General features: G+C 33.3%; 1 protein-coding gene across 43 annotated transcripts in view; it reads left to right on the top strand.

The window, feature by feature from the left end:
- The window catches only part of SOX6 (SRY-box transcription factor 6), a 551,842-nt gene that overhangs the window by 143,038 nt on the left and 381,432 nt on the right, over nt 1-27,372 (top strand). For 2 of the 43 annotated variants that reach the window (XM_079103716.1, XM_079103715.1), the window contains exon 1: nt 24,999-26,342. The exons of 40 other annotated variants lie outside the window; for them this stretch is intronic. In XM_079103716.1, the coding sequence (XP_078959842.1) occupies nt 26,330-26,342 (13 nt within the window). In that variant the 5' untranslated portion in view covers nt 24,999-26,329. Of the gene's footprint in view, nt 1-24,998; nt 26,343-27,372 lie in introns of those variants that run through there. One more of the 43 variants, XM_079103733.1, reaches the window with a different exon arrangement.

The raw sequence follows: 27,372 nt of genomic DNA on the forward strand, positions 1-27,372 counted from the left end.
CTTTTGTTCTTTTCACTTTCTGTAGCAGTTGATAATATTGACTAAAATGGTTCAGCACAATACTGAATATGTAAGTAGGTTTTTAGCAAGTTTTTAATAAGTAAATATTTCTATTTAGCCTTTTTTTATTTTTAGATATCAATGGGCCTTTATTTTATGTTATTTATATGCAGTGCTGAGAATCGAACCCAGTGCCTCACACATGCTAGGCAAGTGCTCTACCACTGAGCTATGACTCCAGCCCTTGTCCTGTTTTTTTTTTTTTTTTTTTTTTTTTTTTTTTTTTTTTTTTGATAAATCACCTTTTTCTGGTCATAAACCAAATTTATGCATTTCCAAGTTTTGCCCCTTGTCTGCTGTTTATACATTTTATTCTCTCGGAGGTCTAATTTGTTCTAATGCCTTTTAACTCTACATGAAAGAATGTAACATCTACTTTCCCTAGCTCTGTCCTGAGCATTTTACTTCTTCCTGGACGTTGTATTTCTACATGGATGTACTATTGTCCCTTCAAATTCTCATAGTTTGCTATCCTTTTCCTAAATCAAACTCTGTTAGATGTTTGTGTTTTTAACAGTGGTACCAGGACTCAGTCACCCAGACTTGAAATGTTAGAAATGTGTTGATTCCTCTTCCTTTATGTGTCACTTCAATGGTCATTTGCTAGTTCTTTGTGTTTGTTCAGTGTTCATTGCATGTAAACTATCAGAGAAGCTGGAATATATAATAGAAACAAAACAGATGAAAATAAATGCTACCAAGGATATTATTTTGTAGTCACTTGCATTAATTCATCTACTTATTTAGTAAATATTTATTGAGAATGATGGAGTGGCTATTTTGTTAAGGTTGTCAGAATGGGCCTCTTTGCTATGGAAATATTTGATCAGAAACCTGAATGAAGTAAGGGAACAAACCCTGCAAGTTACTAGGGGAAGAGCTTTAAGGCAAAGGGGAAATGTACAGAAAGGTGTTGAAATGAGAGGTGCTTGGTTGTTCAAAGAAAAATTGGTACCAATAGTGTGATTAGATTTAAGTGGGTACATAAAAAGGAAGTTGGAAATAGAGAGATAGCTGGTGGCCAGATCAAGTAGTGTCCTCAAGACCTTGACGAAGACTCTGGCATTTATTCTAAGTGAGATATGAGTTAGGAAGTCTGGGGGGATTTAAGAGAGAAACAAGATGTGGTAATTTATATCTTTAAAAGAATCACTGTTCTATGAGTAGACTATATACAAACAGTATGGGGAGCAGGGACACCAGGTAGGGGGCTCATACAAAGATGTTTAGATGACATGACACTGCTTAGACTAGAGCAGTAGCCACAAAAAGGAGTACATACTATGGATACCTAAATTAGGGGGATAGACATAGTCTCCTCTGGTAACATGGCAGTTTTTTTCATCCTAACTGCCTTTTCCTGAGAGGATTACAACCCTATGCTGGGATACAGGCGTTAGTGGGCAGCGTTGGCTAGATTTGCAGCCTACTTGCTCCTTTAACTGAGCATCCTTGTGCAGTTCATAAACAGTCTAATGGTACACAGCTATCCTGGATGGAGGGAAAGTGAGAAGTCACTCATTAAAAGGAAAAATTTTTATCTATTAGCTTTATTCTCCTTCAGTCTCTTATTGATTCACATATATTTAACTTCACCAACTAGATTTTAAGGCCACTGAGGACCAAAACTATGTCTTGTTCTTTGTCTCACTAGTACCAGACATGATGTTCTTATCTGTTTCTTGTTTATTGGTGGTGACAGTAATGAAACTATTTTATGCCAATCTCTTGCAAAGATCATGGTACTAGAGTTTCTGAGGTTTAAAATGTTTTGGGATGTTAATAAAAACTAATTATAATGCTTATTGCCATTGGTAGGAGACATTAACTATTGAAAGTAAAAACTGTAGATGTTAAGTAGATATACAAATGGATTTTTAAAAAATCATGTATATTAGTTTTCATCAGATTGTTGACACTTGACTGATTATTTAAATGTACCTGAGTTTGTTTTAATGTCTGATGCCAACTGAAGAAAAATGATAAAATACTTAATTATTTTCATATGTGCTTATTTCAATTACCCAGCCAGATCTTGATATGACATGGTGTAGAGGATGAAGCAAGTCTAGGGACTGCTGCCAAATTCTACATAGCGGCAACATGGAAGTAGTTTAGTGTCACTAAAAGTTTGAAATCTACTGTATTAGAGGCACATGCAGAAGTTATGTTAATTGCTAGCTTATTTTCCATATGGTTCTGTTTTAATGAAGCATATTTGATACAGATGGCTGGAAAGTAAGTTGCAATGTCTGAACTGGCTCTGACTAATTCCTACAGTGCTTCCACTCCAATATTTAACAGTGCCTTTGTAAACTTTCTTCATTCACAACTTTTTTTTTTTTTTGGTTGAAATGTGGTCTAAGATAACTGAATACTGTTTGTCTTTCTTTAAAGTTGATCTTTAAAAAGAGAAAGAACAATTATATTCCTCCTGATTTCAAGTCAAAACTACAATCTAGTTTGATTTCTTTTGTCTTATCGAGTCTCTTCTTTATTATGTCTTTTTCTAAACAAGTTTCATTGAGATAATGGTAATTTTGAAGTGTCATATAGGAACTGGATTAACAGTAACAAATGCTTGTTAGTTTTGTTCCTATGACAATACTTCTACCTCTTCAGGGGTGTGAAACAGAACAGTCCAGATTATTAATAACCATCTCTTGTTCGCACATTTTCTGTGTCTTACACAATGAAATAGAATTACTAGGAGCTAATATTAAGTCAGAAATGAAATCAAGGATAAATTGCCCAGCAATACTGCAAAAATCTTTCCATTTCACATCTTTCCTTCTATGAGACTAGAATATCAATATATAGTCATTGTGTTTGTGTTAAGTCTTTAGAGAGTTCAGATATGTTATCTTACTTAACAATGATGTGCTGATTTCCTCTGAGTATTTTATTTTGGTGTGCTTGTAACTAAATATGTACGATTGTCTTCATATTTGTTCAAGACTATAGATAATATCTGTTAGAGATGAGGTTGAGTTCTGCAGAGCAAAAAGGAAGACAATGGTTCAATGAATTTTTATCAATTTTGCCATTTTTCTCCTCATATTGTCACTAAAATATGCTCTTTGTTATCTGAATAAGACATCTGCTGACTCACCTGTCCCTCTTCACCTGATTGTGTAAAAACTCTTGGTTAAGTCTGTTAGACCTCAGAGGTCCAGGAATCTGCTAAGTGCTAGTGAGCTTAAAAGACAAAATGTCCTTGATCTGTTTTGTCTCTCCCACTTATGGACACCTTTGATAAATTACCCTGATGTACGTATGGAATAAGCTAAACAATGCTGTATTCTAAGCAGTGAATTGCCCAAAGGATTAATTATTTCTTAATAAGAAATAGATTTTTCTTATTTTCTAAAGAGGTTGAAAAATGTAATACAAAATCAATTTCTCACCCAACTTAGTTACCTTGACACAAGGAATCTTAAACTGAAGAAAAGTTATTTTTTAAAAAACCAGTTTGTGAGAAATCTAGAATTACAATCCTGACTTTAATCTGCTTTTTCTCCCCAGTTATATTTCTCTAGAAAAGGTTAACATTAAAACAGTGTTCTGCCCAGATGTTCTTTGTGCTTGAATGTGTTTGGGAAGTTGTATTGAACATACCCCTTTGCCACAGAAACTAGTCATCTTTAAATGTCAGCTTCAATGTTGAAATTTTATGAGAATGGAAAGGAATACACATTTTCACTTATTTTAGTCTTCCCTTTGGAAAATGTAGTCTGCTGCTGTTGTCTCAAGTTGGATGGGTTTACAAAGTTTTCTTTAAATACTCATGGAAAGCAAATGCAATCCAGAATTAGACAAAAAAAAATTACCTTCCTTTAAAAAAATCTTAATAATTGTATCATACTAGTCTTAGTCATTTTTTGACCTTTCCTTCAATTTATAGTCACTCTGGAGAATTTATTTTTTATTCTTTTGTCTTGTCTTGTTTGTTTTATTTCAAGCATGGTTTAACTTTTCACTGGAGCAAGAGCTTAAAAAGGTCAGAGTAAGAAGAGAACAATTACCTTTGTGACAACTGTCAATTAGTTGTACATTATTCAGGATACAATATATTTCCCAATTAATGTTTAAAAACAGAATGGCAGAATTACTTTTGAGTTTGATTCATTTTGAGAAATCTCAGAAAAAAAAAATTTAAAGACCATTCGGTACCTTTTCTCTCTTATGTAGGAATGTTTCTTAAACTCAAAGAGAATAATTACTCTTTGGAATATTCTCTGACTTTGAACCCTACAGAAAACCACTTACAAAGTATAGGGGACCCTAAATTGAGTTGGGCAGGTGGAGAACTGATGTCATGGTGGTAATAGTAGCAATAGGAGAGGCTCTGTAAATGAGGTTGAAGATACTATGTTGCCCCAAACAGCAGTTTAAAAACAAAAATCCAGCTGCATCTTTTTCATCATTATTGTCTAGATGTCAGCGATGTCAGCTATGTGGGACTTTTTTTTTTTTTTTTTTTTTTTAATGTTGCTTTTCTTCTTAGAGAAACTATGTTCTTATTTTAGAGATAAAATAAGATATTTAGTTAAACTTTGGGTTTTTAAATTTTTATTTTTAAAATTCCTCACTATGAATTTCAAGTCTAATTCTTGAGCTGAATCTTTTTTGGTCTTGATTTTGTTTTCAGAGAAATAGCAGTGCTAAGCTTTTCATTTAATTGTAATAAAATACTGCCCTAAAGAAGAAAGAAATATGTTTTTTTTTTTACTGGTTTATATGGAAAAGCATATAACTGTAATAATATTTTAACTATAGTTTGTATAGACCATACTCATTTAAACTCTATGCAAATCTTTGTTACTTTAGGGCAAACAAGCTAAAAAACCATAATGTGTGGTGTAGTGAGCACACACCATAAATTTGATAATCATACTTGTGAATTCATCATATTTTATATAGAAGATCGCCGTAGCATTATGAATAGTAATGTGCAAATGATGTGAAAAAATGTTGCTACATTCTTGAATGTTTAGTGATTTTAATACTACGGTATTACTTTATTCTATGCCAAGTTGCATTGATTGATAAGTGACGGTATTAAAATAGCAGGAAATTTTACATTGGCTTTAATGCATGGAGTTTCTATAATTCCCAATGAATCTGAAATGTTAATATAAATCCTCCTTTTGTGGGACTGCAGGAAGTAAGCTGTCCAGATTACACATGTTACCAGGCTAGACCTGCCTCTACTGTTTAGAGAAATAGGAGTGGAAGACTGTCTTAAGTGAAAGTGAAAAAAGGCATTTGTTTAGCTGCATGGCAACACAAATATTTCACTTAGTGAGGGCCGACAATGCATCTCATTATGTGAGCGGGTGCCAGCTTGTAAAAAATTTCTGTTTAACTTTCCATATTAGGTGAAGGTACTTGTGCTTAACTGTTTGAAGTCTGACATCCCGGTTCCCTCCACCCCTTCAGTCCCCCCACCCTTTTTCTACCACTTTTTTTTTTTTTTTTTAATTTGTTTTGTTTTGTTTTTGCTTTTCAAATGCCACGGAAATGGATGAGAATGTCAAGAATATCTGTTCTATTGAATGCTATTAGGAATACCTGGGGAAGTCTGCCAGATTGAAGTCTGCCTCAGGCTAGACATTTGTCACTTCTTCCCATTTCTCTTACTTCTGATACACTTTTTTTAAAAGGCCAATTGTTATATTCTGCCCTGACAGTAGAAACATTCAATGGTATTTAAATTGACAGTTATCTTGTGGTGCTAACATTGCCTGAGTAGGAGTCTCATGTTCTTAAGATAAAAATTTTTCATCTTAAATTCTTCAATCTCTCACAATGCATTTGGATCCTAGGCTATTTTTTCTTCTTCTTACTGTGTTAGCATAAGAAATGAACTACATCATCACTTGCTTTAAATGATCTATTTTATGGATTGTTATCTAAAGAAGGTAGAGAAATACCAATCCAAGAATGTTTGCTATAGACGTCTCTGTATTCTCATTGGCATGATTCCTGCCCTGTGTGCATCAGTTTCAATAGTATTACTTGGATATGATGGTGGCGGGCAAAATACATTTTTAGATGCGTGGGATTGTAATGTACAAAAAAAAGTTTCTCAGCATTTAGAAGCATAGAATGATGTGTAAGGACACCTGCATGAGTAAGTAATCCAGGAAATAAATGCATATTTTTATCAGACTTTTTTTATCAAAAAAAATTTTATCAGACCTTTTAAGAGTGTGGCATCAGGAATGTTAAAGTTTGTTTCAAGAACCTTTCAAAATGTTTTATCCATTTGTGGATAAAATGAGAGAATGCAGGTTACAGAATAAGAGAAATAACTTATAATGGACAAAGTACTTTAAAATTATATACCAAGAAAGGTAAGCAAAGGATCTTTTTGCATGAAGAAATTGAAAATAAACTTAAATTATTGGCAATTTCTTTGTATTAATATTGGCATAAAGTTCAGTGAGTTAAGTTCTGTGAGTATATTTACATTTCTTTTATAAAAGTAGTTGGGGCACTTAACATTTTAAAAATAAGAAATATATTCAGCTATGAGAATTAACAGTCTAATGTAAAATAATTTTTTCCAAATTAAGTTGTTGTAAGTTTGCAGTAAAAATCTTTTCCTTCTTTCCTTTTGTTACATTCTGGATCTTATTCTGTTCTTTCCCTGTCCACATTTAAAAAAAATTGTTTTTAGTTGTAGATGGACACAATATCTTTATTTTATTTATTTATGTGGTGCTAAGGATCGAACCCAGTGCCCCACACGTGCAAGGCAAGCACTCTACCACTGAGTCACAACCCCATCCCTCTTGTTCACATTTTTTGTAGGTAGATCTCAGTTCTCTTGGAGAAGAGGATCTTTTTAAGTCCTGAAGACTGGCATTATCATAAATGCCTGACCTCATACCCCTACCATCTCAGTAGCAGTTGTGAAATTTTTACTGAATCAGTCATTCTATAGCCCTAGGTCTGTGTCTTTCACATAGAAAATATGCCATCCTTTAATGGGAGGGACCAGAGGGGTGGATGGCTAGGCAACAATGTAGTTAAAGTCTGGATGAAGCCCAAAGTAAATATTTTGCCAGTTGCATTCTTGTTAATCAGATTGTAATAGTTGGCCTAAAAGTGCCAAAATATGGATTTTTAAAAAATAAATTTAGATTTTTCAGTTCAGATTGTTCAGTTTCAGAACTATTGCTTTGTTCCTTTCTTTAGGCAGGATGATACTTCAACTTTCTCAGCAAATCTGGCATTAGGATCCTTGAATTGGTCCTTTATGAAAGGGCATTACATTTTCATAGGAGGTTTTGACTCTTCATTTTATGGTTCAAAGTGAGAGGCAGACAGTATTGTTTCTATTTTATCTCTTTGCCCATCCAATTATTAACTTAGATTACAGTACTTGGTAGAAGCTTTGTCACTGTTGTGAAGTTCTGTCACAGATTCCTTAGCCTCCTAAATGGAGAAAAGTACCTCTGGTTCTGTGTCATTTAGAGTGCTTGGCAGATAGTAAGCACCCAGCAAGCGAGTCAAAGTATAGGAAATGTTAATAAGAGAAGAGTATGAAATTATTGGAAGACACTACACTATTGGGATGATTTAGTGTTATGGGCACTTGAAGTCTAAATTCTGGGATTAATTGGTAACCTGTTGAAATGAGGCATCCTTAATTAAAAATTTTTGAACAGATTTTTAGACTTTTCTAGCTAGTACAAACTAGCCATCTGTTGTTTCCAGGAATTGTCAGGTACCTTTCAGTTTTCCAAATCTGATATTTTCGAAGGCAGTAGAATTTTCTTCTCTGAAATCTCATACTTGGAAAACTGCCTAGGATTCAGAGTAAATAATTTTTATAGAACCAGAGAGACAAGATTCATCTTGGAAAATTATGTACCTATCTGAAGTTTTATATTTTCTTTTTAAAAAATAATGTTAGAAGTGTTATTTACCAGTGGGAAAAGTTGGCATCTTGGTCTAGAGGGAGCTTGGTGAGTCTCTTTTTCTGAATTTGCATTTTCTATCAAAGTTTGATTATGAATTACTATCTTCACCGGGGTCTAAATGTGAAAGTGGATATTTCAAGCTGCCCATCATACATGTGACAGCCAGATTGTCTTCAGTCCTGCCTTAACCTACTGTGATGCTAATGTCTTATGGGGCAACTTCTGCCATTGTGCTCATTGTATAGGGCGAGGTCAGCTCATATGTTTTCTAAACAGCTACACATTGGAACAAATCCCTTGTGAAGTCATATGTGCTAAACTTGATGTTAAATATTTAAAATCAAAGAACTGGCCAGAATCCAAATCCCAACAATGTTCCTCCTAATGCAGGAATTGATATACTTGGGAGGCATTTTTTTCTTCCAGATTCTCTTTACTATTATTTTGCCTGTTGCTGTGCCATTTAGACTGTCAAATAATCTTGAGGTTTGCTGATATCTCTCATGATCAGTCATTCATTCTGCTTGCACAGTCGATGATGTTATTTGTGCAAATGTCATGTATTTTATTGGCTACAAGGTAACTGAGGTCTATGTGGGGGAACAGTTATTTTTATGGTGAGGGGATATGGATTTTACGTGCTTGATTAAGCAGATAATTTACACATCTAACCTTTCAAATATTGAAATATACTTCCTGTTGTATATAGGAAGCTTACTTTGTATTTTATTATTTGTTTGCTAACATATAAATACCAAATGGATAGACATATGTTTCAGTATCTTTTGGCATATAATGCCCAATACAGATTGCATATGAAGAGTTCCATTCTTTATATATTGTGAATATCTTGAATCTCAAATATTCTAATATGCATTATTTATAGTTCTCAAAAACCTTCTAGTTTTGAATTATACATTAAACATTTAGGTTATTTAAAAATAGCTTGTATGTACATCTTATCTTCATCCCAAATTCTCTAGGTACTTTTGAACTGACTGGTATAGAAACGGGTTGTATTTTTCTGATATATTTCATACTGTTTCTTCTACTTAGAATACTTAGATCAAACATATTTACTTGTAGGAATTCTAACCATCTTTCAAGGCCCAGTTCCTGGTAGTCTTCTATGATCTCACTTTATCTGAACTCCCATTGCATTTTGTATCCCATTCTTTGTGCTTGTCACAATTTGTCTTTTTAGTTGTTTTGTGATTTTTGTGATCAGTCCTCTCTCTCCCTCTTTCCCTCTCCCTTCTCCTCCCCCTTTCTCTATATATTACATATATAAAATATATATCATATATTGAGTATATATATAAATATATACATATATTCTCCCCCCAACATGATACTGGATATTGATAATACTGGATATTGAACTCAAGGGCACTCTACCACTGAGTGGCACCCCAGCTTTTTAAATAATTTTTACTTTTTATTTTGAGTCAGAGTCTTGCTAAGTTGCCCAGGCTGACGTTCAGCTGTGATCCTCCTGCCTCATCCTCCTAAGTAGATGGGATTACTGGTATGTGCTACTGTGCCCAGCTTTTCATTAATTTCTTATTGAAGAAATTTTTAACAGTTCCCTAGGGATATTAAATCTAATTCATCTTAAATAATTTACATGACCAAATAATGCCTGCTATTTGATATGCATTCAGTATATAATTATTGAGTGAATTAATTAAAAATTCTGAAAATTTCCATACTCTCAATCCTTTTCAGTTTATCAAATTTGCATTTCCCTCCTTACGTTTAGTTTTTCTTATATGTACTACTACTATTTTCTTATATGTAATTACTACTTTTTTGTTTCCATATTAGACAAGAAGTAAAAAAATAATTTGCAGATGAGCCAAAGGAAATTAAAAAAAAAAAAAAAAAAAGTAAGGTGTTTATCATGAAATCCTGAAGAAAATCTGGAGCTTCTAATGGAGTGAGGGATGAAGGAATTGGCATATCACCTCATTATCACTACTCATGCTTCTTATATCATGCATGGAAAAGTGGGGATTATTCCATATTTCCTCATATTCTCTCTATGACAATATTTTGCTCATAGTGCTGTAAACTGACTAATCATGCATAAAATAAATGAGTGAATGAATATGACATTGCAGTGCCTCACCCATTCCATCCTTTAAGGACTTTCTACTGTTCCCAGATTTTCTCTGCATTTCTGTCTCCTTCAATTCCTTAATGAATAGTCCTTCTTTTAAGAAAGAATTGAATAACCACATTGAACCCAAGATATAAATGGCCAATAATGTTTATATTGCCATTTTATGGCATATACATTTAAAATGTACAGGTCTTTTCAATTAAAATTAAGTGAATTAAGTTATTTAGAATTCTCATTCAAAATAAAGGTGTTGGTTTACTTGATCTCTTAAAGAAACCTTTTAAATTGCTCACTTCTAAGCAGTTTTTGTAGTGGTTAGGACCCATGAATAGGAATTTTCAAGATGATAGCTGACGATAGGTCTCTATATCTTTTTAAGTAGTCTGAAAATTGAAACAATAACAAAAGAGGAGACTATAAAGAGTATTTTGGATTGGCTGTCCCTGAAGTGAGGAGATAGAACTAAAGTTATCAAAAGAAGAATCCTTTTCTTTTTCACCTTAAAAATTGCTAGTTTCATAGTTTTTGTACTTTTTTTGGAATTGCTAGAAACAATTCAAAAAAATCCTTGCTATGTAACTGCTATTACAGTGAAGAGTTTGCAATCATTTCTCCCTCTGAAGTTACCTCATTGTAATAAGTTTTAGAAAAAGAAACTTGCGAATTATACTGTTTACTATTTCTCTGTTCAGCATTTGTTATGGTTGTTTTGAGGAGAATAATGCTTCTTTCACTTTTGGTGCATGTAGTTGAGGTGGAGCTACTCTTACTTTCTCAAGTCATATAGAGGGCATTCCATAGGGCCACAGTGATTGGTTCAGAATTGAATATGTTATCCAAACTGGGCCAAGTGAGACTCAATTCTGGGAATTTTGTTTGAATTAGTGAGAAGGAATCAATGCCTACTGAGTTCACTAACATGGGACTTTTGGTAGTAGTTATTTTTCCCCTTGAGGAGGGAGAGCCTGCCTGAGAGAAAAGATGAAGAAAGACCAGTTTCTGATTACATCATTTTAGTACTGAGCCCAGTCATGTCAAGAGCCAAGATTTTTCAGTTGTGAACCAATAAATTATTTTTCATAAAGCTCTTTTGAGTTGGTTCTTATCACTTACAACTAAAAGTGTTGTAATGATACAACCAGAGTTGCATAACTGAGTACATAGCTGATATGGTGGGTGGATATATGTGATTTGGAGAGATATTTTAATGCCCACTGAGTAATCCAATATTTGTGATTTCTTTGCTACACTTTACTTTCCAGCACTGGAATGGGGAATGGGTGATAGGATGAAAGTAATTACTGTTTAAACAAGTATAGTTTCTACTGAAATAATTTTATTAGCATTGTCAAAGAATAAAATAAAAACTAGATGGTATAGCTAGATAAGTTTCAAACATTCACTTTGTGTTTTTTGAATGGATTTTTTATGGATTTTTCCTAGGTTAAAAGTATAGCTTTCCCTTTAAGTTAAAGAAATTAAAAATAAATTGAGTATGTTTTAACTATTCACTTGTCTATTGAAGTTTGATATTTTTGTTAGATGTACAACTTCAGGAATTGGAGAGAGTACTTTATCTGCCTATGCTCTGAAGAAAGATCTGCCTGTGACATTTTCATATGCTAATCCTATTCATTAGTATATAATTCTACTTAAGACTGATGTTAATGGATTTGCTTCAAATTAGAGATAGATGTTCTCAATACTTTGGAAAACAAAACAGAAATAAATACTGTAATACAAATTTTGCTATTTGCTTGGAAAAAAATCTGGATTCAGGAAGAAATTTATTCTCCAAATATAGCTGTGTAAATTCTATTTGGTTTTGGTACATTACACTGAAAGGGGCAATGTTTTAAGTTTGCATTTCTTAACATAGACTTTTAGGTGGTCTCTATTTTGTCTGTGTTTTCACATTGCTTGAAATATATACATAAAAACTAGGTTGATACTTGATCATCTCTCTTAAGCCATGCTGGACCATTTTGTAGTAAGGTTTTATTGCTTAAAAATTTTAAAGAAGTTCAACATTAAAATAAGATTCTGGGACTGGGGATGTGGCTCAGTGGTAATGTGCTCGCCAAGGACATGTGAGGCACTGGGTTCTGTCCTCAGCACCACAAAAAAAGAAATCAATAAAATAAAGGCTTTGTGCCCATCTACAACTAAAATATTTTTAAAAAATAAGATTCTGGTTTTTTCCCCCATCTGATGTTCTAGGGATGTATATTCTTAATCAAATTTTTTCTTCTTTACCTGGCAAACTTTAAGTGCCACAGTCATAGGTTGTCAATTTTCTTCCTAACCCTTAGATGTTTGCCACTCAGAGTCTCAGATCTGTCTCTCCGGTGTTGATGCTCTCATTAGGAAATAATCATGTTCAGAATTTGAGGTGCTAACTAGTTTATAAGAGTAAGGCCCTCATTTGAGCCATTTTAAGATCAAGACCAAATCAAATAAGCCTTTTAACCTTTAAAAGTCTGGTAATAGCACATTTGGAATGGTATGCATACTTATATGGGTGGAGTTTCTCAGAGATAGTGGATTTTGAAGTTTCACTACTAATCATTAAATAGAATTTTCCCTTTGCTCCAAAAAAGACCTGACATTTGTACCTAGACCAAATAAAATTTAAAATGTATAAAATTCCAAGGAAGAGCCTTTTCTTTCCTTTGCTTTTAACTTCCCATGTGGTAATCTTTTTTCCTTTTTAGTGACTCACTATATATCTCCTCTTCCTGAAACTGCTCAAAGTATAATATCACATATTAGTTATGCTCACTGCTATTATTACTTTTTGGTTAAAATTTATATTGCATTACATTAGAACAACAAGGATAAAAGACAAAATCTTACACATAGTTCTATAATTTGTCACCTCTTTTTCTTTTTACTAGTTTGTTTACAGTCCTTGTTCATTTTAACAAATAATGTAACTGTAATCAGAGCATAGATGTCATTGTATGTTCTTTGTCTTTTTACTTAATGTTTTATAATAAACATTTTCCACTACAGAGAGCTTGCCATGATCCATACAAATGTGTAGGGAAGGCCTAATCTTCTTTGGGTAACGGCTTTCCATTTGGGCTTTCATTTCTTAAAAACTACTTAAAATTTATTTTTTATTTAAATAATTTATTTCATTTGACAAGTCATAATCATATAAGATTATGGGACACATGGTGATGTTATATGTATATAATGTGAATGATAGACTCAAACTAATTCGCATATCCATTACCTTACATTCTTATCATTTATCCTTCTACCTAAAAGCAACTTTGTGCCCATTGATCAACATCTTCCCATTCCTCCTCACCCTCTACTCTGGTAACTACTTTTCTCTGCTCTGTTTCTTTGAATTTGATTGTTTTAGGTACCACATATAAAAGAGAACATGTGGTTTTGACTTTCTATGCATTTGGGCTTTGTTTTAGATAGATTTCTTCTTAGCTTTAAGATATTCCATCTAAAATTAGCCTGAAACTTTTTTGTTTATTTTTTGAGAATACATTCTAAAATATTAAGAACAACTAAAAACTTTTCTATGGGGCTGGGTTGTAGTCCAGTGGTACAGCACTTGTCTAGCATGTGTGAGGTACTGGGTTCAATTCTCAGTACCACATGTAAGTAAATAAATTAATTAAAGGTCTCATTGACAGCTAAAAAAATTTTTTTTTTAAATTTCTGTGAGTTTTTTTCTATATCTATTACATCTATTGGGGTATTTGTAGAATGTTTTTTCTTTAATCTGTGAATATGGTATAGTTGGCAGATTTTCTGAACAACCTATAACTGGAACAAAGCCTTACTTGTTCTCATAGATTTTCATTTATGCTATAGAATTAGTAAAAATTTAAGAGATTTAAGCATCTGTTTATAAATAAGATGTCATAACTTTCTCTTCTATGGTGATTTTATTTTGTTTTGGAGTTAGGAATACCCCGACTTATACAATGAAATGAGAGTTTTATATATTTTAGTCTGAAAAGAACTCATGGTATTACCTCTCCTTAGAGTCATTTGCAATTTAAGTTTAAAAGGATTTTGAAACACCAAATTAAGATAGCAGGATTTTTTTTTTTTTTAGTTATTGTGTGGGGGTGTGTAAATTGGGGATAGAGAAAATAGAAAAATATGGAGGTTGTCTCCATAAATCTCCATCATAGCAGTGCAATTATTTTGCTGATTGTCTTTGACTATTTTTTGGTGGACTCGTGGTTTAATCAATTGGGATTAAATGGCATTGGTTAGGGAAGATATTAATTATCAGAGAAGACATTAACTAAGCAGAGAAGATTCCTGGACCAAAATTAGAGTTTAAACATGATCTGAGATTTAAATTCTTAGTCCACTTTGACACTCTGTATAATGACAAAGTGGTAAAGCTTCTCCTTCAAGCCCCAGAATTAACCCCACTGGTTGCATTAAGGTATTTATGGCATCATTCTTCCTATAAGTCTCTTCTTGGATTAATTTTAGGTATGTTTTTAGTTTTATAAAAAATCTGTAAAGAAGATGTGCTTCCACATGTAATTTGACCCATGTTTCATCTCATTTTGTCCTATAAAAATGATTTTATACAAATGTTAGAAACTCTAAGGTTTGGGCTTCCTGCATATCTGATATGATTAGTGATGTGATTTCTTTTAAAAAAAAAAAAAAGTGCCTGCTTACTTCTATCTTCATCTGTTGTTCTAAATGTGTGACAATTTAAACCACACACCCAGTGTTTGAGCATGTACCATGTACCAGGTACTGGACATGCAGAGAGATATTCTTAAAGAGATTGATCTTTCTTTTTCCATCTTTTTCTCTATTGCCATTTCCTTTTTTGATATACTCAAGCTTTGTTTCTTTCTCTTTGTCTATCTGTCAAAGTAAATAGACTTTTAAAGGAAATTTTGAGTTAAGCTGCTTCCATTGAGAAGAATTAGTATAACTCTCTGAACATGGCCTATTGTTTGTTTAGAACCCAGTGTTAATGAGGGCACAATGCTAGTCTTGATTCTTATATGGATTTACTACCTTTGCTCTGTTCTATGGCCTTGGATCATTGCTTCAATGATTGATACTTGCTAAAGACCAGGTGAGAAGATTTAGTTGATCAAAACACTAGAAAACCAGTGCAGATTGCATTCTTGCCTAGTGTCATTCTTTTTTATAATACATAATTTAGGACTTTGCTTTGAATCAAAATTATTAAAATAAGTTGAAAATGGATGTGGAAAAGTGAAAGGGACTTAAAAGAATTTCATGCTATTTTTCTTTTCTCCATAAAATGGATAATTCTTAAGATAGTTTTCTCCACATTGTTTGGGCTCCTATTTAATTTCTTTGGACACAGGATTGAGTTTTGCTTGCTTTTATTTCTTGCTCCTCGGTGTTAGTGCCAGCTTTGGCGGCTTCATTGTCAGTGTTGGCTCAAATGAAGGAATGGCCAAAGTCTCCTTTTGGAGCCCACTTCATTGGTTATTTTAATTTGCTCCCAGGAATAATTGTCTAGTGGTGCTATAGGATAGTATTTCCCTTGCCACAGGGTTTAGGAATTCTGCCCAGTAATTACTTCTATTCCTGCTGGATGAGTATTTGTGAGTAAAATAACTGGTAACAGGCTTAAAGTATCCTTCTATAAACTATGTGTATGGCTCCTGCCAAATTATTAACTCTGCCTGCTGCAGTCATAATGGATGCTTTAAAGTTTCATCGATCTTTTGATTTTTACTATCAGAAACAGAGAATCTGCTGGGCTTAAAATTAGCTTGTTAATAATCATCTTAATGTAGGTAATTTTCTTATGTAGTGTTTCTCTCTTTCACAAAGATATTATCCTAAGAACAATAGGGATGTGGGATAGGAACTGAGCTTAAAATTTTTTAAAGCTGCTATTATTGCTGTGCCCACTATAGTAAAGGACTGTGAAATACTGTTTTCTGATATTCTATGGAATGAAAAGGTCTACACTTATTGAGATATAGTGATGAAAATTCTGGGTCCAGTATTAGTTATCTCCTGAAAATCAGGTGTTTTTTGTGTGTAAAAGGGAAGCTAGTAAGACAAAAGAGGTATAGTTTTGAAATATTTTATTAAGGTAGAACTGGTTCATGAAAAATTCTTACATAAAAATAAATGGTGAATTTATATAGATAACATTTAGTATTAATTTACTATTTGTACTTTAAAAATTGGAAATCACTGGAGATAAGATGTTAAAGGGTTATTTGTTAATTGGTTTTATGAGTTTTTCTCATTATTAAAACAACAACAACAAAAAGATACCAATTTTGAGTAGCTGTCTAGCCAACATTACTTAAAATGGGATGAAACAGAAGTTTCTGTTGAAGTACTTGGGAATTATCCAAATGACCTTGACTTCATTTCTAAGAATGATGTTTTAAAGGCCCTAATTCTTCTTCATCCTTCTTTCTATTCACAACCTTTGACATGAAAGTTTGCAGTACCCTTACACTCTTCACAGGGCATTCGAACTTACCCCTTAACTCCGGGTCAAACATTTAGCTTGCTTTGACCAATGGAATATTTGCAAATGTGACACATATAGAGGTTTGTAAAGTCACATTTCAGTTCATACTCTTGCTCTTTTCTGTCACCACAGAATAACAAGCTTGGGCTATTCTAGTGAAGGATGAAACATATGGAACGTAGGTAGTTACCCTATTTGTCCCAGCCAAGGCCATCCTAGATCAGCCAAAAGCCAGCCAACCATGAAATACATTAGTGAGCATAGTTAAAAACAGACAAACGCTTGGCTGACCTGCATACACAGGAGCTAAATAAATACTTATTGTTTTAAGCTACTGAGTTTTCGGGTGATAAAACCTTCAGGATTCTTGTTGCCATACATACTTGAAACAACCTCAAATAACTAATTTTTTTCAAAAGGTGCATCTAGGCAAATGTCAGTAATGATCCTGAGTGGTTTCTTGCTATTGCAGTAATAATATTTGTTTCACCTTGGTTTCAAGAAATTCCTAGAGCACACCATTCATTGATTCTTGTGTGAGACTTCAGTAAAATAGATTTTCTCTGTGGGAAATTCTAGAGATATTTCCTACCTAGTCTGCATATTCACCCAATATTTGGTGCCTTTCGAGCACAGAATCATGTAGTCCATAAAGATAGATAAGGCAGAAATGCAAGTAAAAGAACAAGTGATTAAGTATGTATCATAGGAAAAAAAATAACCATAGTCACATGCCATATAGTGACATTTTGGTCAATGATAGACTGCATGTATGGTGACTGTACCATAAGATTATTTCACCTAGCAATGATGTGTCTGTTTTCATTTGTATAAGTATAGTCTATGATGTTTATACAAGATCCGTATCCCTGTCATTATGTAACACATGACTGCATATCATTTGTCAATAGTACCTTTTGTCTAGGGAGAAGTAGTCTTGAGTAGAGTCAGCAAAATGGGGAAAATGAGATTCAAAACCCAGTTTACCTTTGGACTATTTAAAAACAACATGGTATACAAGTGCTGTGAGTAAGGACAGAGCTTTCAAGTCTTAACTCTATAGTCTACAAACTCAACTTAAAAAATGAAAAAGTTTGGAGAAAAAGAGGCAAAGAGGTGCATGGTTCTTTAATTTGCCCTTTGTGTTTTGAAATCAGAAATCAGATGACTGTTCTAATTTCAGGCTACATAGAGTAAGCTGTTTCATTCATTTTCTTTTGTGGTACAAATAAGATTTTTTTTTTAAGTAATCATATAAAAAGTAGCTGGCCAAGGGTCCTCTGGATAGAGGCAGAACCTTACTGAACATATCTTACCAGGTATGGCCTCCTGTTAATCTGGAGCTGTACTTGGAGAAAGGATGTTGGATGAGGGGCCTGTACTTGCTTAATTTATCATATTACTTGGAAAGGTCCTTATTATTTTTCACAGCAGTGTGGTCACCTGGCGGTAGGTCATTAGCATTTTAGTCTTCTTTTCCTCACAACAATGCACAACATGTTAATTAGAGAATTCTGAAAGCTAAGTAACCTGTTTTAAAATCAGACATTTTAATTTGCAGCTTTAATGGCTGTTTTTATAATAACTGGCTTTATTGGGGGTAAAAGCACTTCTCATGTTCCACTAGCAAGGCAGAGTATAACAGAAGCTGACAAAATTAAAAACCTCATAATGCGACCTTTGCCTGGGATAAAAGGTTGTTTCATAACAATTTCCTTTTGTTCTTTGTTTAAGCCATTACTCTAAAAGGAGCCTCCGATTAATCTAAGTAAATGCATCATTACAGTACTAATCCATGTCCTTCTGTCAGTGTCTGTTTTAATTAAATAAGAAATGCTAGCAGAAAGATATCACGCACAAAGCTGTGATTGGAGAAAGAAGCACTGGTTGATCAAGGAAAAGATTAAAAAGAGCTTTGCTGTTTTGTCCATTTGCATTACTCCAGATGCCACAGTGTTTCAGGGTGAAAAGAAAACTTACAAAAGAGTTTAACACGTTTCACTCTTATAGATTTAAAATAATGGGATTTTCCAATGAAATTCTAATTATCCAATTTGTCAGATGTTAGACATTCCAAAGCAAGGAGCAGAACAGTTTGGGGTGTGTCTTTTAAACCTTTCATGCAGCCTTGTGTTCTATTTGTGAAAACATACCTGCCAAATTTGCATTTTTCTTCTTATTTTAGCTGAAATTGACAGTGATATCTGATTATAGACATATAGTATAAGTTTGTTTAAAGCCTCTTGTGATTGTAGTTTTTTTCTATTTTTTTGAAATGATTTTCTATTGATAATATGTTTAGAATTTGGCGCGTAAGTGGTTGTTAACAATGAAAATTACATTTAATGAATGCTTATAAAATAAACATTGTTACATTGACACACAGAAACTCTGCTTAGCAGTAGAGTTGCAGAATTCCCGTGGTGAGGGCTCTCTCCATATACAGGCCATTATTTGATGTAATGAAAAGAGAAAGTGTGCAACAGTGAGATTGTTAATTAATTTAGCCTAACAAGATGAAGATAAATGAAGCACAGCACAGATTGAATGAAGCAAGAGGTCTTATTTACAATTTAATACATTTTTATATAATGCAGATTTCATTGGTAAAAAAACAAACAGACTCCCACCCCAAATACTGGCTAACAAAAAGGTGTGCCCCCACCGCATAATCAACATTAAAATCCTGGCCTGACTCTACCGAAAACATGTATTGTGGCTCCATATAGAAGACACTTTTACAGTGTGTAAACAGTGCTTTCCTACTGCTAAGAATTCTACACTAGTTAACCTTTAACTTCAGTATTTTATTATTCTAGCTATAGACTGGGGATGACCATAAGAATAATTATCTGTAAACCTTTGGGTTTCTTGTTCTCCAGGTTATCTTGAGACATGTTGCTTCAGTTATTTAATAATCATTTTATTTTAATCGGCTTTCACCAAAGGAAAGAAGTTCAAAAATGGGAAAAGACAACAGAGTGAGATAGAGACACACACACAGAAGCTGTGTGCCTCTTTACATGTGCTTGAATCTGTAGCAGTTGTACAGAATTCTTAAATTAGCATTATTTTTTAAAGTCTCCCTTTCAGAGATTAATGAGCTTTATCCAGTATTTGACCTTTTATCATTCCTGCTTTTTGCTCAGAAGTACTTCCTTCCTTCCTACTGTAGCTAAAAAAGACTGTCTCTTATCTTATGTTACTGTAGGCAGTAGTAACAGGGCTCTCTACAAATGGTGTTATTATGGTCACTATGTTTTTATCTCAGGGGTCACGAACAAATCCATGCAACTGCTTCTAAGGATTTCAATAAATAGGACTTTTTATCCAGACAATCGCCTTTTATGTTACTTTTAAACAAAACTACTAGTCCATCAAGAGTTTCAAAAGAAAACAATTCTGCAGAGTGCCGGTATGGCCGCACAGACCAATCATCATGGCACCCATTCTCCAGTCCTTTATTTTTCAAGTCCACAACAATAGGTTGTTGATTCAATGGACAAGACCAGAACAATTAAGTTCTCTGTTTAGCAGCAGTGCAGCATTTTAATGCCCTTCTCTAATAATGGTCTCATTATTGTTATTCTAAGACTGGGCCTCAGGAGGAGGAATATTTGCTGGAGGTACGTCATTATTTTGCAAATTTCGATTAGCTCATCATGTTGTCTGTAGTGTGAAAATCGTAGCTAATTAGGGCAGCCAGTTAGACTACCAGCTTTTGAGCTTATGAGTTAAAAGGTAGCATACTTGATAGGCCAGTGATGTGAAAAAGGTGGTAAAAAGGAGGATTAGAGCAGTTGCCTTAGTAACTCCAACTTCCATCTGTGAAGGAACAATGGACTTGTGTTTCTCCCCCACCTTGGTGTAAAAATTGGTTTTGTTTTGAAAGGACAGGGTTCTTTTTATGACAATCTGGAATTCAGCCCAACGGAGTGTAGTTTTTAGTTAGGAGAGACCATTGGGGATAGGAAAGATGAAAGGTCATGGTGAGCTTCAAGGACATGAAAGGTTGTTGTCTAATGTAACAATGGTAGATTGTTTTTTTCTAATATTTCTAGCCAGCCCCTAAGTCAGGTGATGGAACAAATACCTACAGTTTAGTCAGGTGAAACAGGAGGGGGTTGGGGAAGGAAGGAGAAAAATGGGGTAAGAGAGAGTTTGTACTGTGCTGAAAAAAAAAAAAAAAAAAAAAGTTACTCCAATTTGCTTCTATTAAACAAACTGATATTTCTTTGTCACTGTCTCTGAGATTCCAGGTCTCTGAGACTCCTATGTGCTTTGGATGGTTTGCCTCTATGGGCCATCACATCTCTGGGAAGCTCTCCAGTGTGTTAGGAAATGTGATTTAAGCTTTCTTTCTGAACTCCCAGGAGGACTTGTGATGTGATACTTAACAATAAATTTAGTTGTTGTAGCTTTCTCACATTATTGGTGCTCTTAAAAGGTTTTCCTTCAAATGCACACTGAATAAAATGAATGATAAATATGAAAGAAATTTGTTTCACCACTCTACAGGGTTTTATCATAAATTCTATGACTTTCATCACAGAAAGTTTACAGGAAGCTGTTTAGATGTTGCTGCAATAGCAACACAATTTTTTTTTCTCTATGTACATAAGAAAATGCCACAATTTTAAGAGCTTTTGGGGTTTTTGTATATGGAGGAGGTGATAGAAAAGGATTGAATACAGTGCTATTTCTTTAAAACCCTCAAAACCAAATCACCCTCTCTGAGTTTAAAATACTTTTTATTTCACCAAAATGAGTGACTGCTCTTTCTCCTCCATATCAATATTAAAACACTTGGTTGTGGTTGTTATTGTTGGGGTGTGTGTGCATGCGTGTGTGTGTGTGTGTGTGTGTGTGTGTGCGTTTTAAGAGCCAGAGGCAGTGTAGGAACAAATATACAGTGTAGGAACACATATTTTTGTAAGCAAAAAGACCTTCTTTAGATGATCTAAGAAACCTTCACATTTTTTCTTCTTTGTTGTCCCAAGACAACCCTTACGTGATTGAAACTGGACTTGGTCCAGGGGTTTGGGGAGATTTTCAAATTCTCTTTTAATTGTGAATCTGTTTTTTTTTTTTTTTTTTTTTTTTTTGCCTTGTTTTCCAACCAGCCATCCTTACTGCTATAACCTTTATTCTTTTAAGAAGGTGTGTTGTGGTGGGTGAGCTGGGGTTGTGGCTCAGTGGTAGAGTGTTTGTCTTTGAGGAAATGGTTTTGATCCCCAGTACCACATAGAACTAAATAAACCAAATAAAGATAAAAAAGAAGGTGTGTCCCTTTAATTTATTAAAGATACTTCATAGACTTGACATGGTACTATGAAGCAACTTGAAAACTTAAGGATTTTTAGAGATTGTCTAGTCAATTCTTATATTTGATAAATAAGAAAAGTGAGAATGGATTGACAAGACTTACCCAAGGTAACGCATCTAGTTAAAAATAGAGAAATGGCTTCCATTTGCCATACTGCTTAAAAATAAAAACCTGAAATCAAAGGAAGAATGAAAAAGCATTATAGGAGCATGTTTGACTTGTTTACTGGTTATTGTGAAGGTTGAGGTGAGATGGAATAAGCTAATATCTGGTAGTGGTGGGTGGGGGTTGGGATTCACATAAGTTTTTTTGGTAATTATTAAAGCTCCAATTTAAATAAATGGAGTTTTTTTTTTTCCTCCCTGTCAAAAACAAAACACCACACTCCCTCCCTAGCATAAATAGAGAGATGCACCCTCAAGTATTAGCATAGGATTCAGAATTCACAAACCTCTTTTGATTCAGGCATTATGTAAGATATTTTCACATATATTACTGAAATTTACAATTTAAAAACTTATTTCCAGTGTGGTAAATTAGTTAACTTCTTAGTTTTTGTATCCATACAAAGGGACCTGATAAGATATGAGAATTGATATATGATTGAACAATGCAGTATATTTTGAATATTATTTAAATGCAGAATATTTTAAGACTATACTTTATTCAAACATTGATATTCAAAACAAATATGGATGATATTTAGATTACTATAAATGCTGTGGTTTATTTTTGGAGTCTTTCAGATAATTTTAGAAACTTTAGATTATGTTTAAATATGAAGAAAAAAATAATCTATAAATTTCACTTTATTATTTCATACTAAAGAGATTTATTCCTTTGTAACATTTTGGTATATTTCTACCTTTTATCTATATGTGTGTAGGAAGAAAGAATATGTGCTACTTATTTACTAATCTCTTTCCGGTCCCCAGAGTAGTGCCAGGCTTATAGTAGATTCTTGAAAAATAGTTGCTGAGTGCATCAAAAAATTTGTAAAGTTGGGTCATACCACAGATACATTTTGGTATTTAAAAATTGTTTATTGGATTTTCTAATGTTATAGCCTTTGAGAACATTTTAAACCACTACATCAGGTACCATCAAATGCCTGTATCACAGTTTATGATTAAATTGCTGTCTTATAACTCCTCACTATTATAAATTTATCTATAAGACTGTCTTGTATTTAAAGTGGAAAAATTTTAAGATTGATTGAAGAAAACCCTCTTGATTGTGGTATCCCACAAAACCCCATCATTTCCTTCAAGTCCTTGTTTAAATAATTCATAGTGAGGTCTACCATTTTAGTTAGCTTTTTCACTGCTATGACCAAAAGACCCCATGATAACAATTTTAGAGAAGGAAAAGTTTATTTGGGGCTCATGGTTTCAGAGGTCTCAGTCCATAAACAGCAACTCCTTTGCTCTGGGCCTGAGGTCAGACAGAACATCAGGCAGGAGGGTGTGTTGGAGGAAAGCAGGTCAGGACATGGCACCAGGAAGCAGAGAGAGAAAAAAGCTCCACTCTCCAGGTACAGAATATGTACCCCAAAGGCATACCCCCCAGTAACACTTCTTCCAGCCTACACCCTACCTGCCTACATTTACCACTCAATCCCTATGAGCGGATTAATGTGCTAATTAGGTTAAGACTCTCATAACCCATTCATTTCACCTCTAATCTTTCTTGAATTGCCTCACACATTAACTTTTGGGGTACACATAATATTTAAACCATAACATCTACTTTGACCATCCTATTTCAAATTGAAACCTTTCAAATATTCCTGATCTCTCTAATGCTGTTCTCTTTGTTTCCATCCTCTTTATCAACTTTTAACATGATGTATAATTGGTGTACTTTTAAATTTATTGAATTTCTTTCCCCTTAGAATATAAGCTCTATGATAACAGGGACTATTTGACTGTTTGATCATTTATATTCCATAATGTCTGAGTAATACCAAGAATTAGTAGCTTCTCAACAATAGTTATTGAACAAATTTATTGAAATTTAGAAAAAATGGAATTGTCTATTTTTTAAGTCAAGAACCAATCCCTTTTTCTTCACATGAGCAACTTTTATCAACTGATTTGTACATTTGGTTAAGGACTTGCATTTTCTCAGCTTTAATATATACACATTATCCTATTAAATTAAATCATAATACTTGACCAAATCTTAGGCCAGTGTTGTATAATAAATGTCAAGAAACAAAAACCCCAAGCTTTTGTCATTTGAAGTTGAGCTGAACTCTAGCTTTAGGTAAATGCTCCTAAATGAAATGTTACCACTGTCACTCCAAACGATTCTTATCTTCATCTGGATGTCCTTCCGATAAGACTCTTGAGGTTTTGGTTTGACCTGGGCAAACGCTGGTTAATTGGATTATTTATTTATATATTTGGTATGTTTTTAGTTTTTCTGTTCCTAATTGATACTGGTTCTATCCTTGAAATTTCCTCAGGAAATACACTTCACAAATTCCTGTTTACTTTTTCACTGTTTATGGTTTCTACTTTCCTTTAAAAATAATATAAGATAAACTTAATATCAAACAACAAAAACACCACTTCATGCCCTTTGTGGATGTGTTAATTATAATATTTTATGTATATTATAAAGCAGTATTTTCTATAGCTATAATAATCCCTTATATGGTATTTATAGATTAAAAATTCTTTAATAAAAGTAATCTTGTTTCATTCTAAAAATGACCCTATAGGACACACATGGTTTATTATATTGATTCTACAGATGAAGGACTGAGGCACAGAAAAGTTAAGACAGTCTAGATCATAAATCTAACAAGTAGTAGAGAGGGCATGAGAAATTCAGGTCCTCTGGGTTCTATTAATTCAGAACTGTTTGTTTATTTTCTTTTAACTTTTCTCCATGTCAAATAATTATATTTTTGTTGAATTTTCTTATTAGATTCCATAAAAATAGAAATAAATTATTATAATGAAAAAATTTTTAATTTTATTTTACCTATTATGGTTTTACTATTATTACAGTTATCAAGGAATTACCTTTAGCTTTCCATGATAGTTCTTTTTATTTCTATAGTCATTACCTTTTCCTTCATTCTGACTATGAACATGGTCTATAAAAGCAATTCGTGAAGGTGTTACCAGCACCTGACAAAACCATTTCCTGTTGTGTCTGTCTTTTGACCTTTTAGCTAGATGTTCATTTCACATCTCTAAAGATGATTAAGCAAGTCTGTTGGAAGTAAGTTTATACAGCAGACAAATGTATTAGATAAAAAGTTGAACAATGGACACCAACAAGTGTAGTTCATTATAGAAGAGAGTCATATAGCAGATTAAAGTGTTCATTTCAAGAAAGAAAAAAAAAAAAAAAACAAAAAAAACCAAAAAAACCTGACAACCTTAGGCCTGTGGTACTTAAAGATTTAGGCCACAATATGACTCTAGACACCAAGTAGAATTAAGACAGATTCCAGCTTCTGAGTGGTCTGCATGTGGAAGATTACCAAGGCCATGGAAGGTCATGATCTTAAGTGAACCCATGTATTTAGATACAGAAAAACAAGGTGGAATCTCAGTTACTGGAATCAAGGCAAAATGTCAAGGTCAAACTAGGAACCAGAGTAAATAATTTCATTCTGAGACCCAAGGAATTGTGTTGGAGTCTCTGATATGAGATCAGAAATGGTCCTATAGTAGTGTTTCTCAAACTTTTGAAGTGCATAAGAATCACTTGAGTGCTTAGGATTTCTTGAATGGTGCCCAGGCATCTATATTTTTCAGAAGCATTCCAAATTATTCTGATGCAAATGTTTACAGATCACATTTGGAGAATATTGCCCTAAGTCATGAGATGGTGCTTATTGTAGGATAAGGGACCTTAGTGGCTACATCTGTTGAGAGAGGTGGCATTTAGAATTTGAAAGTCAGACCTTTTGACTAAGAAAAATGTATCTCTTATGTCCAGAGTTGAGTTGTGTTTATCTTACATGTAAGAAGACAGTAAACATAGGTTTGTATTTGTTGGACAAATGTTTTAAGAGTTTTTATTTATCTTGATTCCTGTTTATGACCTGAGTGTTTTTGTAATACTTAACAAAGGTTTATATTTTTTACAGTAAAAAAGTAAGGCTGATCGTTCTTTTGTGCCTCATCTAAACTACCCTTCATTTTTACTTTCTATTTGTTATCTGCATTGTTAAATCTCCCCTTTTCCTTCCCCCTTTCATAAAGTGATTAGCCTGAGTTGGCAGACTGCTGTAATGCTAAGGGTTAACCAGAAGAGAATTACAAATGAACTATCTAGAAAGTTGATTATTAATCCAGCTAGGGAAGAAATATCCTTTTACTTAGCAAGAATGAGTATCTGAAGAGCTGATAATATTGTTCAGGCAGTGGGGTGGAATGGCAGAGCTTGGTAAGTAAAACAAAACTTGGAATTAATCTTTTATATTCATTTTTTAAATGAGTAGGAATGTTGCTATGTTTAAACAATTAAGCATAATACGAATTTACAAGCTGCTAATGCAAACCTAAAGTTCTGAATGTGTTTGTTAATGAGATCCCCATGTAGGCTATCGGTAGAAATTAACTGAAAAGTATTTACATAAGTAGATAAATATATTTAATTTTGAATATTTATAAAAATACATGATTAGATTTGTGATTAAGAACAAGGAAGTGGGCATGGAGGAGTGATTACCAGAACAAACTAAGTTCAAACCTCAAGTAATATAAACTGAAGAATCTCGAGTGACAAACTGTTTCTTTTTTTCCCCCTTGAGAGCAAATTCAGAGTTCTTTTTGTTATTAAAATATAATTTAAAGTATAATATTCACATAAAGATCCAGTGAGATATTTTTCAGACTTGTAGGTAACAAAAACTGTCACAGGTTCTGATATTTTCGGGGTCCCAGAACTCATTTCATCGTTATGTTTAATTTAAAGACCTTTCTAAAGACAGCTTTTATTGTATTTGTGAATTGGAAGGAAAGAGAAATGAGAGGATCTGTGCTATTTGTACAAAGAAAATTAAGTGAAAAGATATGATTTTAATAATGTTCTTCCACCAAAGACTGCTCTTCCTGTTGTAGCAGAAATTTTGATGTCAATATTCAATTCTTATAGAATTGAATATTGACATCAAAATTCAATTCTATAAGATTGAAGTTTTGCATGGATTACTTGATATTATAAAAATGAGCCTTTGAAACACAATATGGACCATAAAGAATATTACTGAAGCTTCATATAATTAAGTCATTTGAATGTAACATTGTTATTCTTAGAAGTTAGTGAACATATTAAACTTGACTTAAATTGCAATAGTTGATGAATGTAGAATTCTTACTTTTTTTTTTAAATGTATAGCTTTAGTGACAATAAAAGACCTCAAATTAACATTTTGTTATTTAATGCTGAAATGAGCACAGAAAAGTATCATTTT

Source organism: Sciurus vulgaris (assembly GCF_902686455.1).
Source record: "Sciurus vulgaris genome assembly, chromosome: 11".
Lineage (NCBI taxonomy): Eukaryota > Metazoa > Chordata > Mammalia > Rodentia > Sciuridae > Sciurus > Sciurus vulgaris.